The sequence below is a fragment of the Mercenaria mercenaria genome, chromosome 18, assembly GCF_021730395.1.
Source record: "Mercenaria mercenaria strain notata chromosome 18, MADL_Memer_1, whole genome shotgun sequence".
NCBI lineage: Eukaryota > Metazoa > Mollusca > Bivalvia > Venerida > Veneridae > Mercenaria > Mercenaria mercenaria.
In genome coordinates, this window is record NC_069378.1 from 26,456,870 (window position 1) to 26,472,509 (window position 15,640).

General features: G+C 32.6%; 1 protein-coding gene across 1 annotated transcript; it reads right to left on the bottom strand.

Annotated features, from left to right (window-relative positions):
- Positions 1-27: 27 nt before the first annotated feature.
- LOC123538628 (fibrinogen C domain-containing protein 1-A-like) lies at positions 28-10,700 on the bottom strand. Its single transcript, XM_053529374.1, has 8 exons — positions 10,692-10,700; positions 9,647-9,738; positions 8,058-8,196; positions 6,579-6,863; positions 6,203-6,403; positions 5,915-5,979; positions 2,666-2,842; positions 28-569 (listed from the first exon to the last, which is right to left on the bottom strand). Exons 2-8 carry the CDS (start codon positions 9,671-9,673, stop codon positions 420-422), a joined length of 1,044 nt encoding a protein of 347 aa, XP_053385349.1. The 5' UTR covers positions 9,674-9,738; positions 10,692-10,700; the 3' UTR covers positions 28-419.
- Positions 10,701-15,640: the final 4,940 nt, after the last annotated feature.

The window sequence follows — 15,640 nt, forward strand, 5'->3', positions numbered from 1 at the left end:
CTGGCCAGATACTGATAATACCCAATAACTATTCTTATATTTAATATTTTGTAAGCATTAACTAAACAAACCAACAGATTAAACATAACTTGATTGTAAACAGGTGTATAAAGTTTAAAGGCAACAGTTTTATCAGAATTTGATCACAATTATTTTGAAAGAAACAGGTGAAAAATGGATGATTTTGCTACCCGAATGTGAAGTAAGTTAAAAATAAACATTATTTTGAAAGTATCTTTGACCAAGTCCATTCCATGGAAATGATACACAGCTTTAAACCTGTGACACTGTGAAGCTTTATTGTAAGTATAATATATGGGGCCTGGCTAGAATATAAAATCCGACAGAGACCCAGCAATACTGATCTGTCAAATACTGTGATTATGTAGCACTGTCAAATGTACACAATTACACTATCACTATTGTATTCGCCTTAGCATCATCCTAGTTTTGGATATTTGCACGTCACTGTAACTTGCCCAAAGATGACGACATACTCTTGAACTAACATCTCCATTTAGATTCGAACTAAGATTTTCTTGCTCACATGACTTGTACCACCAAGCACCCTGAAAGATAAGTCCTGAATTTCAGCGCAATATCAAGCAGTATGTAATTTGTAAATGTAACAAATCTTGATGAGTCTATTTATATTTAAGAATATAAGATTATCATCAAGATATTGAAATAGATAAAATTAAATAGAATTAATTAAATTTCACAAAAAACGGCGTTAGATGCTAGTCTAAGAGTTCCTCTTTTAAACTCTAACGTGAATTTACATACTTGTATAATATCTATTCAAACTCCATCTTAAGTTTATCATTACTTTCCATCCTTTTCGCCATGGGAAATCTTTTCTACGGGAAATATAATCCAATAGGAATTCAATATCACGGGATTGCTACAGGAAATGATACTTATCGAATAGCTTGATAGTTCCCTTAGAAGACCCCTCGTAAACCAGTCCCATGGGATTCCTATTAGACCATGGTCACGGAAACAAATAAAATCTGCTGTTTCTATGTTTGTTATTTGAGCTTGTAATAATACATGCAAATTATGATGAAATATTTATGTTAAGGACGTATGCTAGAATTTGGTGCGAAACCGGTGACCTATGATTTTTATTGCATATTTTTGTTTCTTAGATGATTGTCCTTCAATATCCAAAGTTTAAAGAAATTCTGTTATTGGGAAAATTTTCGCCCATCTCATATACAGGGAATTCTAGCGTACGCCTTTAAGTGAAAATAGAACTAATAATGTTCCCATGGAAATTCCCTTGAGAATTTCAGAAGCTCTTCCTATGGAAAAGCTCATGTTTGAAAGACAGTATCTTCAAAAATAATAGTGATAAGACATTGACAATACGTAGATAACATATGGTAGCAATGACTTTAAATATGAAACTCTATTTATGTCTGAATTCTTTCAAGCAGTACTTGGCGTTTTTTTTTTGTCAAAAATTGTTCATGGCAAATTGATTAGCGGCTATTATATTATCATACTTTGTTATGGAGGTGATGCACACGCCTACAAAGGAAATATTCTTTTAATATCAAATTTTATTGAATATTTCTAACATATTCATAACTGGAGAGTTATGGAGACGTAGTCTAAATGTATGTAAGGGCCTGATACAGCAACTGTGGTAATCGGAAATAAAATTTTCAGTGGCAGCTTCATGAGAAAATTACTTTAATATGTGTATATTAATACAATATAGTTCATTAAGTTTACTTGCTTTAATTTGAGTTTCAACTTCATTTTTAATATACTAATCAAAATTACTAATACAGTGTGGAAGTCATCCTGTGGGAGTTCTCATTTTCAAAAAAGTTTGCTGTTTGCAAGTTCTTTCACAACCAAAACTAAAACTAAAGTATTTTGCTAGTCGCTGATTTTGATTTTTAATAAATATATATTTGGTTCAGAAGATTGTGTTCTGTTCAGACTTGTGTTTTTGACGTAGATTTACTTGAAGTAGTGATTTTGCCATTTTTGTTCTCGTTTCCGAAAAAACTGTATGTATAGCAACGAATACTATTGGCAAAATATATGGTTGGGTGGGTAATAGTGATATTTATCCAATATTTAAAGTTTGATATTTTAAAATATGCAAGATACGATGTCATTTGAAGGACAACTCATTTGTGTATGTTTTAGACGACGTAGCAACTCCGTTTGCTCTCTGCGTTTGACTATATTTTGTCCGGTAATATATTTAAGCATAGTTTTGAATTTTTTTAACAAGAAATAATGATTTTACAGTTTACAACTGCAAACTATATAGCAGTTTAGTTACTATCACAACGACATCCTGAAGTGCCGTGAGATGGTCAAAAATTGTATTCCGGACTTTATAAGGTGTGGTAATATTTCTGGACGTTTAGAATGATTAAAACTTATGAAATCGTTTTAATATATTTAAATATGCACAATGCATTTTGGAACTCGGCTTAATACGGTGCAAGTCGGGCATGTCGGGTTTCAAAATCCCTTACCTCTCATGATAAACAAACTTAGTGAAACTGAATCTATTATTACTTCGCTTAGTGACATTCTTTGCTTCCAAAAGAAATTTTGCCAATTTTGTGAATGCAATTTAAGCAACAACAACAAAAGACTAAAAAGTAAAGACAAAACGAAAATCAGCACATACTTGACAATAGTCGGCACAGTTCACGTTATCATCTATGTCATTGTCCATGCCATGTGTTGAAAATTTCATGTTTGTCACGCTCGTCAAAGCATCACCAGGAAAATTCAAATATGGGTCATAACTAAAAGACCCCACTGAGATTGTATAGCCCGACGTAGCATTACCTATATTCAAATCCTGCAATAAAATCATATTTATATATCTTTTAAGATGCATACATGTACTTATCATATGCATGCCGAATTTTGAAATAAATGTCACGGCACGTTTAAAATCTAAAGCTTTAAGAAACATTTCATTTCATTTTGTATAATAAGACAAAGAATCAATATGATCAAAACCAATAGTAGTATCCTACATTGATTGTACATTTTTCTTCGTAAACCTATACCTAAATTCGTAGGCATATCTTGGGCAATTTTTGTCATCCTCATAAATTTTCAAATGTTTCAGATTTAGTGGTTAGGGTATTATCAACTTTTGAATTTCCAATGAATGACAGTACTAATGACAAAAGTATTCAATTGTTTCAAAAAATAATAACGACATGATTCAAACTTAAGTTTCTAAGAAACCGTTCCTATATCTTAAGGAGGTAGGTTACCTTTATATTTGTATGTGCGCATGTCCAACCGGAAGCTAACGTGACGATTTGCGACGACGTTTACGACAAACTAAATGTGTTAAATTATTCATTCTTCTGAAAACAAATCATAGACCTGTCTTCGATCTGACGCTTTATGGTTTAATAATGCAGAAATAATGAATAAATTGCCGCAGAAACGCTTCAAAACAATGTTGCCTTAAAATGACGTCATTGACGTCATGATGTTACGTGTCAGTTACCGCGCAAAATTAATAGCTTTTATATTGAAAGTATGTAATTCTGTGCATTTTCTTTATTCAAACTATTTTCAAATAACCATTATTTGCTGAAATAATTTTTTTGAGTCTTTTGCTCTGAATAATAATCAATATTTTGCTTCTTTTATGTAGTTATATTGAAATGTAATGCGGAATGTAAGAAAATGGATAATGGTAACCAATGTTATTTGGAATATAGTTGGATGAGAGGTTACTTGTTACGGCCATTTTCAAATAAAAAATCTAGCAGTTTGATTTGTAATACCTATTTTTCAGGTTCCGTTGATAATATGTTACTTATATACTAAAACTAAGATCTAAAATTGTTCAAATTTCAGTAGAAAATTGTGGTTTCTTGAATTGAACTGATGTTACCATGGAAACGAAGCCCGTGACCTATGTATCTAAATGTAAAATTCAAAAGCCTTGACACTAGTCTATTTAAGAAACACAGCTTCGGCTTTTTATTTTCATTTCAACAATATCCATGAGAATAATTGTAGCATGCTGAACGATTTTTCCATGAAAAATGCCAGACGAGGGGTACTGCTGTAAGTATTCTAAGCTTAGAAATTCCTTTGAATAAATACAGATAACACGGAAATATAACTTACATTAGAAATAATATGTTTTAAAGCTACATCAACTAGAAAGATAATCTTATTCAATATTATTTTATAAGAAATTACGACAAAAAGCCAGATATAAGCCATTTTAAACATCTCTGTTGCCATGGTTACTTTAAACTTTAAGAAAAATAGGGTACCATGTATAGTGCTTGGTATTTTGCTAATAATATTTCTCAAATATTCCATGTTGGTCATTAACAGAATGGCACTGAAGCCGTCGAAAACCCCTATTTTTATACATAGTTGTTTAAAGATGAGAGAAAATGCGTTACCATGGAAACACGAGCCCCGCGACATATACATTTTAAGCTTATATTAGAAAGCTAACGTGCATACTAGTAAAATTATACATTATGCTGACTTCTACGGATATCAATGAAACTAAAATACACTGAAAAGTGTTAAATATCCGTATTTTCCTTCTTCTTTCAATATGAAATACCCTTGGAGGGTCATGTTCTTCAAACGTGGATAAAACTTGAACTTGAAGGGACAGAGACAAACGAAATTGAGATTTTAGCAGTTAAAACTTCATATTACACGAAATACAAAAAGATGTTGCGGTTCAACTAATTTGAATTTACCCTTGTAACAAGGTAACCTACCTCCTTAAGATCAAGTTTTGGTACCTTTATGACCGAAAATAAACAGAAACATTAGAAATTCATAACTAACTTTTAATTAATGAACTCCACAAAACGATTTCTAGCACAAATAATGTTATGAAATTTATTGTAATTGTACACATTATAAATTCTGTTACACATAATGCCCTACCAAGAAACTTACAAAGGCAATGCATGTGAAGAATTAATAAAAGTAAGCTTGATAGACAAAGTTTGATCGGTGGAAGAATGACTCGTGACGTAATTAAAAGTCCCAGTTCGATTCTCTTAAAAAGGATCTTCTATGTTGTTGCTTTCAATTCATAAATAAAAAATTATAAAAGAACTGACTGTTGACTAATTGTCGTGTTCTCTTTCCAAATCCTATTGTTTCAATCAACTGGCATTAATTATGGCCGTTCACTACATTGAAATTCCCTTATTTTCACATATATATTAAGAATGTAGCTAATGAGTACATAAAATTGGTAATAAAATTTTAATATCTACTGTGTATAACGATGATGCTAAAATATCTCAGACGTGTCCTTATATTACTGATGATGTAAAGACGCTCAAATTGTATGCAGGAAGTACGTGAAAAACGATGAGTAAATTTGTTTGAGACAATTTTCTCCGTATATTATATTTCATGGATGTTTGATACAAAATCATACAAATTTAGGAAAGCCGTAATGATATCAGGTTTGCAGTGCCGCCTATACTTAATTGACAATTTTAAGAAGGAAAGTCAGAAAATGTCTTCATTGCAATCTTGGGCGCAAATCCTTCCGTGGGTATTTAGAAATTGTTCCTCGCACCGCAAATGATCATTGACGCAGCAAATTCAAAATACATATAAAAATGGCCCTACACATGCAAAGCCAGTTTTGATAAACATCTTTTGTTTATTTTTGGATAAAATCTAACCTGCATTTTAACATTTACCTCATACTTAACACATTATACCTTTGGTACTCAGATTGTTGAATCAATAATATGACATACGTTTTTTTTTCACGGCATATTGTCACCTTATAAAGTTGCGGTAAGATTGTGTTTGACGTTTTTTTACTGTTTCTTTAATTGAACTGGATAAAGGGTATAGGTATATCACCAGTCATCTTCGTGAAAGAGATAAAAATTCTTACGTTATATAGTGCGACGGCCTTGCCATTTTTAACATTCTCTATGTCAATTCTCAGCTCGTACGTACCTAAATATAACACTGAAAAGTTAATTTTACTTTGACAAAATAAATTGAAAAATGCATTTTCAAAAATTCATTTTGATACTTTAATCCATTCTTGTGACTATGATATCTACAATTAGATTTCCTTAAAGACTCTTTTTTAATCCGTTTTACGTCTGTCTTGTTCGCCAAGCTTTAGAGCATCATCTGACCCTCCAAAGCAGAAACAGGTCCTTAACGTTCTTACCTTGTGACGTTATTTGATGCATCTGAGTTAGCCCCAACCAGAAATTCAAGGTACTACTAGGATAAACCTCTCCGAATCCATATTCATACTCAACCCATGTCCTATAAAAATCGTAGGTCAAATTTTCTCTCAACTGGAACACGGTCCAACCACCTCCGTCTGTTTCCAGGTCACACAGTACTTTGTATCCAGTTTGACTTCCTACAAAGTATGTATTATTAAGAAGTTGACTTTATGTTTTCCCAAACAAAGTACAAACCTATTTGCAACCTATTTGCAATCTATTTGCAAGAAGGAGTCACAATATAATTTGTAAAAAGAAATAAATAAATCATTTTCTCGAAAACATTGCTCTTAAGTTTGAAATGGAAAATACCTGTTGGATCAATTTTGTAAATTCCAGAAGACGTGTAACCATTGCTTAGTATATCCGTGCAATCAATGCTTTCCAATGTCTTATCTGGCAATATCGGTTCGCATTTCATTGAAGACAGCATATTTATACGCCTTTGTTCTTGAATAAGTTGAGCCATCTCAGTCAAGCTTGTATTGTGCTCTTTGATTGAAGCAGAAATCGTTGTCAGAGTTTCTTGCAAAGTCTGAAAATGTTCCTCGGCTTCTCTTTCTGTTGATTTATCTGCAGAGGCATCTTCGTGTCCACCTATATAGAAAAAAAAAACAACTTCGTGTGATTTTAAACAAGCACAATGTTGCCAATGTCGATATGAAAGGTATTTTACAATTAGTCCATTCATTTGCCTTTTTTTGTTGGTTAAAGTATCTTAACATTCTACTTCAAACAAAATACTATACATATTCTGTATTCAACTTAATGTTTAAGGTAGTTCTGCACGTTTGATAAACCGGAAGTGATGGCGTAACGTCATTTATCTGGAAAACGTAGAATAATGCCTGGATTCGGCGTACGGAAACGAAAATCAGTTTATGAGTTAAGGGCAACCCGTGAGTAAATGTATTAAAATGGCACTGTTACTATCTTTCTTAAGTTAAAATATGATATTAAAACATCTTACTCGTTAAATAATTCAAAATAATGTCTTAAAATTAGCTTATAATAGGCGGTTCACATTAATCCTAGCCAAATATCTCATAAATAAGTACACGGACCTATACATTTTGTTTCACCATATTAAAGGCCATATGTTTATTTACGACTGTGAGAAGTTTCATTAAAATCTACATTGTAGAAAAATTTCTATTCGCGAAAATGTTATGAAAATTGCGTTTTTCCCATAGGCTTCCATTATGAAAAATTGCGTCAGATCGAAATATTTCAAATCAGTCTAGCAAAAATTCAAGAACACGACCCTATCTTTTTTATTTGCTGAATTTTCTTAGTATATTCGGAAGTTTTGAAAAATCAGAGTTTAATCAAATTCTACATTGTAGAAAAAATTTCGATCCTAACGTGCAGAACTACCTTAATCTAGATTAAACTAGATTCCTCTTCGATGATGTGTTTTTGAGCTTAGAAATCCACGTCTATGTGACTATCTCTTTTAACAGTGTTTTAATGCAAGATGCAAATCGAGATTATACTGAATATTCTTCCTACGAGGGGGCTGGTGTGCAGCATTGAGGCTCTAAGTTTTTATCTCTTTCGCATTATATTTAATTTAGCTAAATAAATAAATGGCATATGACTGTTCTTTTCATGTTTACATCAGAACAAATGAATATCCGTATTCAGTTAAAATGATTCAACAGTATATGGAAACAATGTTTCTCTTTTGTTATAGTCAAGTTTGTTTGATGGCGCCTTGGGTTTTGCTATATTTATACCAATATAAGTCAATATGCATTAAAAATAGTTCCTATGGTAATAGATATATACCTTCAGGTGGACACTTGGAATTGTCAAAGCCACATTTCGGTGTGTCAGGAGGGGCATGCTTGTAATTCCCTGGCCATTGTATAACTTTATCTGGTATATACTCGAAACGCTTCGATAGTCCAGCATAATTTGCAATAACCTAAACAATAACAGTTTACATCTTTACAGTAATAATATGAGCCGTGCCATTGGAAAACCAACATAGTGGCTTTGCGACCAGCATGGATCCAGACTAGCCTGCGCATCCGCGCAGTCTGGTCAGGATCCATGCTGTTCGCTAACAGTTTCTCTAATAGCAATAGGCTTTGAAAGCGAACAACATGGATCCTGACCAGACTGCGCGGATGCGCAGGCTGGTCTGGATCCATGCTGGTCGCAAAGCCACTATGTTGGTTTTTCCATGGCACGGTTCATATTGCTTTACTACGGTCTCATAAAACACATTAGAATATTTATCTTTAAAGTTGACATCTTTTCGAAATCAATCAGTATGTTTGAGATCTAAATGTGAATTTATCAGAAACATTTCGTACTAAATTCAACAAAATATGACAAATAATCTTCCATTTTATATCTGACTAAATAAACTAGGATGATACCGCCAATAAAATAGGGTTATTATAACAGTACCTCGATCAGGATGCAGTATTCGGCTCGAGTGGATTTTGCCAGATCGAATCTCATGAGGCGCGCAAGCAAATACAGATACAAAGTCCCAGATCTAGCTACTGTTATAATGACCTTTTTATTATATACTTTTACCATTTTGATTCTTGTTTTGTTCTTCAACAAAATCTTCAATGTTTATCGATATTAAATGTAACTTGTAGTGAAGTTTTTATGTGCGCTATTTACAGAAATGTGTCAGGTCATGCATATTAATGAAAATAGTCCGGCAGGATACAATACGGAAGGTACAATACGGAATTTAAAAGGTACAATGCGGAATTTCTGTCTGTCTGTTCATATTTGATTGTGAAACACAAGCCGATTTTTTACAGAATTTATATAGGTATATAATAAATAGTACTATTATATATTTACGCACTGACTACAAACCGAGTCGGCTATTATTTTGCTTGGTTGAATTTTGTTTCCAAATGATATTTACAGATTTTATTACCTATAACAACAACAATGTTATAGTGTAAAATGTCCCTGTACTTGGATTAAACGTCGGTTCATTTTCTGGTCTTTTGGGATAATGAAGTCTCATGAACGGACAAATTCAACCCGAGGCTGTTATTATTTTGCTTGGTTACATTTTACATATTTTATTTACAATATCTAATTTCAATATTTTCACCGCCACTAAATTCTTGATACCTGTGATATAAAATATAAAATAATGATAAATCCTAAACAGAATTCCTAAAGTTCTTACCTGCAATATTTATGATTATAGGTATGTAATAGTTCTCATTCGAATTGTAAATACCTCTGTACAAAGGCATAATTTTCCACTTTCATAATGGGCCTTCATACGGAAATAACCTCTATGTAGCAAACGTATTAAGTTTTCGGGCCGTTGATGCTTTGAAGAGGTTGCGCCCAATGTTGTTTCATGTTTAATTAACATATCAACGTACCTGAAAGTCTCCTGTCTCTGTGTTCATATCTAAGAGTGAATAATCTGCCACTCTATCTCCATTTTCGTCTATATGAACCGTTCCTGATATACCTACATAAAGTGGACGCAGTTGCATATGTAAGTACCATATTTGTTGCTATTTCCGATTTAACAAACTTAATGTAATGTTAGTAAAATCAAACTACTCAGAGATTCAGTGCCTACAATTTTGATGAAAACAAATTCTAAACTTCTAAAAGGTTTCTTGTTAGAATGCCATTCATTTGATAATCTGCTGAGAAATTTACATACCTCATTCAAATCGCGTTGCTCTTTCTTGTTACAATTTCTAAATATTGTTTTAGTTTGATTTCAAAGTTTTGTCGAATGAAGATATTACGAACTCTTCACTTCGTTTACAAATGAGAAGCCTGTGATATACATTTGAAGAAAATATCCAAATATGTCTCTATTATTTTACTTAAAATCGTGCCATGACATCATATCTAATATGATACCACTTATAAAGAGACTTATATACAGTCCATTCAATATCATTGTAATATAGTTCCGCTTACGCCGGTGCTAGGAGACCTGAGAGATGTTGCACATTCCATTACCTTTCATGAACAGACTTAATCAAAACCGACTCTGCTATAATTGTGCTTGATTGCATTCTATGCTTGCAAAGGATCTTCATGCATATTTTATTACAACCGTAAAGTTTTAACCGGGAGACGTTTTGTGACCTCTAACTAGCATTAAAACACTGCGTTGTGTGTTCAACATTCTATTGAAAACTTATGTTGAACAACCCGCAAATAGGACAGACTAATTGGATTATATGTCAAGGGGTTATGAAGAGAACACTTCCTACACCGGGTTTAGTGAAGAAATTAAATGTATAATAATCCGAGCCGAGTCCTATAGTGGTAATTTTAATATATCAGCGTCGAATTTCACTTAAACACAAAGATTATACAAATATATGCAATAATTTTCGAGTTTGAATTACTCAGTGTTGTTGCAAATATAGTTTAATATGCCAAAATAGCAACATTTACCTTGAAAAGTTCTATCCAATTTGCTGTGGAATAATTAGTCCTTAAGATATGATTTAGCTTGCAGCGCATCTTCACACCAGTCCGTACAAAACAACGGCGTCATGAATGCTGCTACCACATATGCCTACAAATTGATATAAATGAAATGTAAAAGTAAGGCCCTATTCAGATATCTTGTAGGAAATATATAAATATACATAGACCTAAACAAAACAGACTTGCCGCACCAAAAGAAATACAATTGATAAATTGAACTTAATTATTGCGTAAGAGTCTTTTCAAGTAATTGACAAACTTATATTTCAAATTTTTTAGAAATAAACTTTTTCGTCGTATAAAAATATACCCTTAAATTAGAAAAAAAGTTTAAAAGCTCTTATACTCATTAATAGTTAAAAATCAACAGTTGAATGTTGCACATAATTCAATATTACAATGTTCAAACGAAGCCGACGGCTTTTCTGTTTTAAAGCTGATATTTCAAAGCGTGTAAATCGTGTAATGAATCCATTAAACCATAAAGAAGACACCTCTGTTTGACGTGGCAAAAACATTTACACATTTATACCTCTAAATACGGCTACATGTTCTTCGTCTGATTGCGGTGAAATTCCTTATATTCAGACTTGTAATTGATGAGGAGGGTAAATCATAAGTGCTCATAAGCTTTCTGGCTTCTTTTTCTTCAGCTGTGTCACTGCACGATACCAAGGCTTTGATTTCACTGTGCTAAATGTATTTACTGCGGTTTAAAGTACATACAATAGGTTATCTAATAAAAAGTAGCTCGACTGAATGCTGTATGTGTACTCGCCGGTGTAATACGACTTGCAAAAATCCGGGAGAGACAATACAAAATGAGATTTAGCTACTGTATAATGACTCTTTACGATTTATATACCTTACCTTTTATTTGTTTTAGTTATCGACAATACTTCTATGTTATTGATGTTAAAATAGAACTAAGTGAATTTTTTATGTGTACAATTTTGAAATGTGTCAGATTATGGTTATAAAATGAAAGTAATCCGGCAACATACAATACAAAAGAATCAATACGAGTCTTTACTGCTAACACATACTTACTTTGAAATCAGCGATTTTGAAAGAAAGTTCATATAAGTATATAATAATAGATATTTTTGTCAGTCAAACGCTGAAATATATACAAATATATTATTCTGGTAAGTAACTGCAAATATTTACCTGGGCATTTGATCAAACGCCAGAAAGACATACTCGCCGTTATAAGTTAGTTCATGTGCCTACATGATTCTCTAATAAACTGGCACTCGCTAGCAAAACTTAAAAGAAAGATACAGATAAATTAGACACAGTACATATGTTCATATTTACTATATGATAATGTGTCTCCGACCAAATGGATGTCGAGAAAAAAATTCACTTGCCTTGTATTAGTGTGGTTATATGTGGTCAAACCAAATGTAGATATTTACTTGTGGGAGCTATAACTAACCATTGAGTTGACCTTACCAATTTCCATCCCCTCATATCGGGAATTTTGTCGAGGAGCAACATACCTCATTAATGTGTTTGATTTCAAATACTCATTCATTGACACAATCATGAAACCAAGATTAAAAATAATATTTCTCGATTCCTTTTTTACATTTATTGTATAATCATGAGCTTCACTATAAACATTACCTTGTGTACAACTTATTAGGCAATTATACTCACATTATACTTAGAATTTGAATGATGAATGGGATTGCCCTTAGATACTTTATGAGACATGAATACTTCACACTTTATACATAAAAGTTAAATGAATGGGAATTGATTGTCTTAATATGAATTAATAAGCAATCAGAATTGCTTCACCTTTTACGTAAGTTTAAATGATGAATGGAAATTGATATGTCTAGATATGATTATAAAGGCAACAATATTGCTTCACCTTACAGAAAAGTTTAAATGATGAATGGAATAGAATTGTCTTATGATATGCATTAATATAAGCATCCGTGTTGCATCCTTTTCATACAGTTTAAATTTTAATGATGAATGGAATTGAATTGTCTCAATATGCATTATATAAGCACCATAATTCTTCACCACTTATACAGAATTTATTTGAAGGGAATTGAATTCTTGATATATTATAAATCCACCAGAATTGCTTTCACATTATACAGTACAAGCTTAAATGATGAATGGGAACTGAATTGTCTTAACCTGCATTATATAAGGCACCAGAATAGTTTCACCATTATACAGTAAAACTCGAAATGATGAAAGGGACTAGTTTTAGATATGCATTAGATAAGGCATCAGTACAGCTTCATCTTTATATAGTAAAACATGAAATAATGAATGGGAATTGACTAAATAACCATTATAAGAGGCATAAATATAGCTTTACAGTTATATAGTAGAACTTGAAATTATGAATGAAAATCGTCTTAGATATGCAATATATGAGGCACCAGTACAGCTTTACCGTTATACAGTAAAACTTGAAATGATGAATGGGAATTGTCTTAGATAAACATTATATAAGGCACCAGTATAGCTTCCCAGTTATACAGTTAAACTTGAAATGATATATGGGAATTGTCTTAGATATACATTATATCAGGCGCCAGTATAGCTTCACAGTTATACAGTAAAACTCAAAATGATGAATGGGAATTGACTTAGATATGAATTATATAAGCACAAGTAAAGCTTCACAGTTATACAGAAAAACTTCAAATGATGAATGAGAATCAACTTATATATGCATTTTATGAGCACAAGTAAATCTTCACAGTTATTACAATTAAACTCGAAATGGTGAATGGGAATCGTTTTAGACTTTCATTAACAAAGGCACCAATACAGCTTCACCGCTATACAATAAAACTTGAGATAATGAATGGGCATTTTCTTAGATATGCACTATACGATGCATCAGTATAGATTCACCATTATTCAATAAAACTTGAAATAATGAATTAGAATTATCTTAGATATGCATTATATAAGGCACCGGTAAAGCTTCACCGTTAAACTGTAAAACTTGAAATGATGCATGGAATTAACTTATATATGCATTATATGCAAGTATAGCTTCACAGTTATACAGCAAAACTTGAAATGATGAATGGGTATTAAATTAAATGCCGGTATGCATAATATGAACACAAGTATAGCTTCACAGTTGTACAGTAAAATTTGAAATGATGAATGGGAATTAACATAGATATGCATTATATCAGGCACCAGTATAGCTTCACAGTTATAAAGTTAAAGTTGAAATGATGAATGAAAATCGTCTTAAATATGCATTATATGAGGCACCAGTATAGCTTCACAGTTATATACTTTGTCTATAGTTTGAAATGATGCATGGGGGTCGTCTTAGATATGAATGATAAGAGGCACCGGTATAGCGTCACCGTTATACAATAAAACATGAAATGATGAATGAAAATCTTCTTAGATATGCATTACATGAGGCACCAGTATAGCTTCACAGTTATACACTATAGCTTGAAATGCAATCTGACTAAAGTACATCTCCTGTACGCTACGCTTAGGATCTAAGAATCGAACGAGCTAGTGATAGCCTCGTTCTGACGACCCTTTCGCTAGCCAATCAGAGCTTAACTTACAACATTTTGCAAATCTATAGTAAACCTTGATTTTTGATATTTACAATTCTTATGTCGTAATGTTTCAGATAGCCGGTTAGCACAGTCGGTAAGCCACTTGCTTTGTAAGCGAGGGGTCCCGGGTTCGAATCCTGGATTAATTGCACATTTTTCTTTCTCTTTGACATTCGAACAAGTCGTCTGATTGGTTCAAATAAAAATAGATTTGCGAAAATAAAAATAGCAATATTGGAAATCCAAAATATTCAGAAGACGAATTTGATCAAGTACTTTAGTCAGATTGGCTTGAAATGATGTATGGGAATCGTCTTAGATATGCATAAGAAGAGGCACCAGTATTGCTTCACCGTTCTACACTATTATATTTAGCTCAGTAGGTTGAGCGTCGGTCTACGGATCGCGGGGTCGTGAGTTCGATCCTCGGGCGGGGCGTATGTTCTCCGTGACTATTTGATAAACGACACTGTGTCTGAAATCATTAGTCCTCCATCTCTGATTCATGTGGGGAAGTTGGCAGTTACTTGCGGAGAACAGGTTTGTACTGGTACAGAATCCAGGAATACTGGTTAGGTTAACTGCCCGCCGTTACCTGACTGAAATATTGTTGAAAAACGGCGTTAAACCCAAAACCCAAAACAAACAAACAAACACTATTATATATAGTTTGAAGTAATAAAACAGTGTGAAAAACAGTGTGTGAAGCTATATTGGTGCCTCAAATAGTGTGTTCTACATTAAGACTCATATGTAAAAAGTCATTCCGATGATTTAATATGCACAAAACTATTATCGATTCTTTTGTATTGATCACAATGTTATAAATGTGTAGGAACTTGGATGCTCATCAAGTTTTTAAATAGAAAAAATCATTGTAGTTCTCTTATTAATAAATCGGTATGTTTCTTTCCAAAGTTGATGTTTTCTTTTTTTTTCAGAATGACAAAATAGTAAAATTTTAAAACTTGAAAGTACAACATCGTAACAGAGTAGTTCCCTTTTCGTGAATAATTACGTTGCTGGAAGTCAAACTTCCAATCTCTGTAAACTTTTATAGTTATTTTACTACAATACAATCTTTATAAGATCATTTTCTTGCCAAATACACCATGTACGTTCAACAGACCAGCATTCCTAAATGTTTGGACGCTTAACCTAAATCAGTTATTGTAAAATGTACACTGTGAAATGGCGCATATAAAATGCATCGCTTTATGAAAGCTCTACGCAAGCTTTGATTATGAAAGACCAAATCGTAAGTTTTTCATCATTATGAAAATGCAAAATCATCTTTGTCCAGATCAAATATTTAGTGATACAGGATGTACTTTA

Excerpts from the sequence above, each read along its gene's own strand:
- LOC123538628 (XM_053529374.1), bottom strand. The coding sequence starts at position 9,673 with ATGAACACAGAGACAGGAGACTTTCAG. Across the intron at positions 6,864-8,057 it reads TTCCAAGTGTCCACCTGAAG|GTGGACACGAAGATGCCTCT; the intron begins GTATATATCTAT and ends TTTTCTATATAG. Across the intron at positions 570-2,665 it reads ACTGTGCCGACTATTGTCAA|GGTGCTTGGTGGTACAAGTC; the intron begins GTATGTGCTGAT and ends CTTATCTTTCAG.